This window comes from Amphimedon queenslandica, unplaced genomic scaffold, assembly GCF_000090795.2.
Source record: "Amphimedon queenslandica unplaced genomic scaffold, v1.1 AMPQUscaffold_12467, whole genome shotgun sequence".
NCBI classification, from domain to species: domain Eukaryota; kingdom Metazoa; phylum Porifera; class Demospongiae; order Haplosclerida; family Niphatidae; genus Amphimedon; species Amphimedon queenslandica.
Genome location: NW_003547296.1, coordinates 17,699 through 21,931, shown reverse-complemented (window position 1 = coordinate 21,931; position 4,233 = coordinate 17,699). Strand labels below are relative to the sequence as shown.

The window sequence follows — 4,233 nt, the reverse complement described above, 5'->3', positions numbered from 1 at the left end:
ATGTATTCTTATTATGAAGTTCATCAGTTCTTCCCAGCGTTATAAAGAACTGTGAGGTATTATCATTCTTTCCTCCATTGGCCATTCCTACCAGACCACGTCTATTGAACTTGAGTCTCTGGTGAAACTCATCCTGTTAATTAGAGTGGGTGTGGTTAAAGGGTTGTCATGGTAATGATGAACTGACTTTAAATGGCGAACCATAAATAGATTCACCACCTGAAGAGAAGATAAAAAATATTTGTACAAATAATTATTAATAATTAATACCTTCTCCTGTACCAGTGGGATCACCACCTTGAGCTACAAACTCTAGAGGGGGAGAAAGAGAGAGAGAGAGAGGGAGAGAGAGAGAGAGAGAAAGAGAGAGAAAAAGAGAGAGAGATAAAAATTACATGTACATGTAGGAAAGCAACGTAACATCAACAGGTCATTCTACTTAATTAATAATTATAACTCCACCCACTAATTAATAATAATTAATCCATTACCAAAAACGACTCTGTGGAATATGGTATCATTATAATAATCTTCTAAACACAATTGTATGAAGTTACGACAGGCCAGAGGAGCCTCTTTGGACCACAGTTCAATATCAATATCACCCAGTGTGGTCTTTAATAGTACCTGAGGGGAGGGGCCAGTAGTCACTAATACAGCTGCTGCTGGATTAACTACCTTTCCTTTAGTAGGAGGCTCTGTTATATATATGGAACTCATTCTTAACCTCCAGTGGCTCCAGAAAAAGATCTAATAAAGTCTGAGATAAAGTCTCTTATTTCCAATTGGTATACTTCCGTTCATATACTCCGTATGTTCAAACCACGTGCTTTCACATTGACAACTTGAAAACATTTGATGTGTGATGTGCATAAATCTTAGAGAGTTGCTTCTAAAGTTCAAGTGAAACCATCTCATTTCATTTTTATGATGAAGTTTAGTTAATAATCCTCATTAGTAAATTTATTCCTTTTTCAATCCCATCAGCTACAGCATTCTCTCCCATCTTCCTCAATGCTTGTAGTAATAGTCTCGCTAGCCAGACCCTTCCCATATACAGTCATTGGTGTAGGCTGGGGAATGGTTGGCTAGTGAGACTATGTATTAATGTATCATAAGTTAGACTGCTCTTCTCTTTACATGTGAAATATTGAAATTTAGAATTTATATTGCACTGCTAATGTATGTGCTATTATGGATGTGGGCAATAACGCAATATGTATGTGTACAAACTGTTTATTATACACATTCCTGTATTATATTCATATCCTCATGCTGATTTTTTATTTTCAAAACTCATAATAGTCAAAAGGGCAAAAATAATTATTAGAAAAACATTTCAAAACCCAAAATTAAATATCTAGTAATAATATAGTTTGACTCGTAATCAGTATTGTTGTTTTAGTTAACTATAACTAAAACTAAAAACCCTTTTAGTTAGGCCAGATTTACTTTTAGTTAACTAACTATAACTAATTAAATCTTTTAAAAAAATTCTTAAACTAACTATAACTAACTAAAAGATTTAGAAATTTTAAAAACTATTTTATTATAAATAAAATTATTTTTATTGAAACATAACTGACTAAAACTAACTAAAATCAAAATCTCAAGTTCCATAACTAACTATTACTAACTAAAAGTCTCATTTTGTAACTAAAACAACACTAGCACTATATAGTAATCAGTAATAATTATTTCATTAAACTACTTCAGAGCATCTGAAGAAACATTGTCTAAATGATAATGGACGTATCTAGCAGCTGCATAAGATGCAAAATCCTTCCAACTTTTGCATGCTTCCTTCTTCCCATCCCCCCAGTCACCAACAGCCTTAATGACAATAGCTTCTGCTATACCATGAGCTGCAGAAAATATAGCAGCACCTTCCATTTCACCAGCGAGAGCATCAGAACGTACTTTCCCTAATTGCTTTTTAAAATCATCATCATTGACCAAAGCAGATGAAGTAAGAATGGGACCACAATGGACTTTGACTTTTTCAGCATTTTCTTCATCAGAATGCCTCATTTCGAACCCAGAAGTGTCTCCAAAGAGGGGAGAAAGAGTCTTTCCTGCTGGAGGTTGAGGTCCACGAGGTATAATAAGCCCCTCTTCTTTCTTAAAGGTGGATAAGTCCACAATCAAGTCAGAAACAATAACATCGCCAAGTTTCACTTCGTTTCGATCCATTCCAAAGCAGACTCCAATGGCAATTATATATTTTGGCTTATATATCTCCATTATCTTCTTTGTAACTTCAGCAGCTTTTAAAGGACCTTGTTGACTTTTAGCATATGCGCTCCTTCCCACTACAACTGAGAAATTCCCATACTTTCCAACATAAATCCAAGTATCATTAATGAATTTTTTGATAACTTTATCCCGACCATTTAAGGGTTTCAAGTAGCCCAACACTGCACTTAGTTCATTCTGAGTGGCAGTCATCAGCAGGATACGAATACCTTTAACGATCCTTTTAACTTCAACTTCAGATAGCTTCGTCTCATACTCTTTACTTGAAAATAAATCAGGAGGTGGGGTTGGAGCAGGAACTATAGAAAATAAATATTGACTATTTTATTGACATCATTACTAATGATGTTTACTATAATTATCTTTGAGGTACAGTGAAAAATGACTTAATTATAATGCTAATACAAAAACTGTATAAAGGGTTTTGCCATCATATTTTTGCTTAAAATAATAATATAAATTATAGCAAAATATCTTTTTCTGCTGTAACAGTGCTTGTACTAATAAACGATTTTGTAACACTACCAGAAAATGTGGAATTATCTGTTATAAAAGATGTAAAAAATAAATTATATAATACACACATTGTACATAAAATTGCAAGCAAAACAGTTGCCATTTTTTAAAGGGAACTTGTTGTGTGAACAATAATGACCAACACAATATAAAAATAATTATTTATTAATATTTTACATGATCATAAAGTTCTTATACGTCAATAAACCAATTTAACAATTTATGTGTTAAAATTTGACAATTTTGATTGGTATTATTGTAATTATAAAAATTGTATTGCCTAAAAAAGAACACAAAATGATAACAGATAAATTAACTCAAGAAAGGTAATCTTCATCCAAGTGCAAAATTTATGAGGGATGAAAGTTTAGGGTATTTCATAATTCTTTGAAGATGGCAGGATGGCAGACAGTGTAAATTAAACAATAATAAAAACTGTATCATTATTACAGTATTAATTAGTATTATTAAATTTGTTGTCACAATATTATATTGACATCATGGTAGTCTCACTAGTGCCTATATGTATATATAAAAAATCACTGAGTGAGTCACTAATACCATAGGGCACCTTTTTTCGAGGGCTGTATATAAATTTCACAGATTTTGCAATTTTTTTGAAGATTTGCGAAAATTACTTCTGCAAAAATCAAATTATTACGGTACAAGATGGCAGATGGAATAAATTCACAAAAAATTAAAATCACAAAATAAATTTTAAGGCAAATTCATGAAATCTACAGCCCTCAGAAAAAAGGCGCCCTACAGTATGCTATAATATAGTATAATAATTATACTATATTATATTATAATTGCAAGGAGTACATGAATTATTCAAAATAAAGTAGAATGTGCTTAAGAACAATTCCCACTGTCATATGTTACGGCCAGAAGTACATTGTACCTGTAAATATAGGCATGACTTAAAAGTAAAAAATTTCTCAACTTTTATGTTACAAGTATGTTTACAGGTACTTCTAGTCATAATGTATTGCAGTGTTGGTATTAAAGATTTTTGAGAAAATTACTACAAGTACATATAAACATCTAAATTGTATCAGATTAAAGTATGCTGTTTATAATTGGCTTACTTAATTCTAATCTGTGTCTTTCAGTAGGTGGGTCTCTTGATGATGGTTTAGTTCCTAAGAAATAATAATAATTACATTTTGAATAAATTAGAAGTAATGCTAATACATCAATGGTGGTACTCCATCAAAATACTCTTCATTGTGCATTACTAACCTGGACTGGATGATTGATAATCACTAAACCAGCACCTGTAGCTATCATCATCACCTTGTAGTACTTTACAGTGTGATCGACATTGAATACATCTGGTGGAAGATTTATCTTCTTGGACAATGCAGTAACACTGTTCATTTTGGGGGCATTTGAATGCAAAGATAAAATTTTTGCCAACATTGAGATCGTTGTTGCTTTTTTTGATAGCTTCTGCGA

General features: G+C 32.1%; 2 protein-coding genes across 2 annotated transcripts; both read right to left on the bottom strand.

The window, feature by feature from the left end:
- Positions 1–4: 4 nt before the first annotated feature.
- LOC100641098 (peptidyl-prolyl cis-trans isomerase CWC27 homolog) lies at positions 5–740 on the bottom strand (the record flags this gene model as incomplete). The annotated part of the gene is made up of 4 exons (XM_020003951.1): positions 492–740; positions 271–312; positions 188–219; positions 5–133 (listed from the first exon to the last, which is right to left on the bottom strand). Coding segments are annotated over exons 1-4 (432 nt in total), but the record flags the coding sequence as incomplete, so codon positions are not given.
- Positions 741–1,707: 967 nt separating this feature from the next.
- Positions 1,708–3,692, bottom strand: LOC109587729 (5'-methylthioadenosine/S-adenosylhomocysteine nucleosidase-like). The gene is made up of 2 exons (XM_020003950.1): positions 3,677–3,692; positions 1,708–2,555 (listed from the first exon to the last, which is right to left on the bottom strand). Exons 1-2 carry the CDS (start codon positions 3,690–3,692, stop codon positions 1,708–1,710), a joined length of 864 nt encoding a protein of 287 aa, XP_019859509.1.
- Positions 3,693–4,233: the final 541 nt, after the last annotated feature.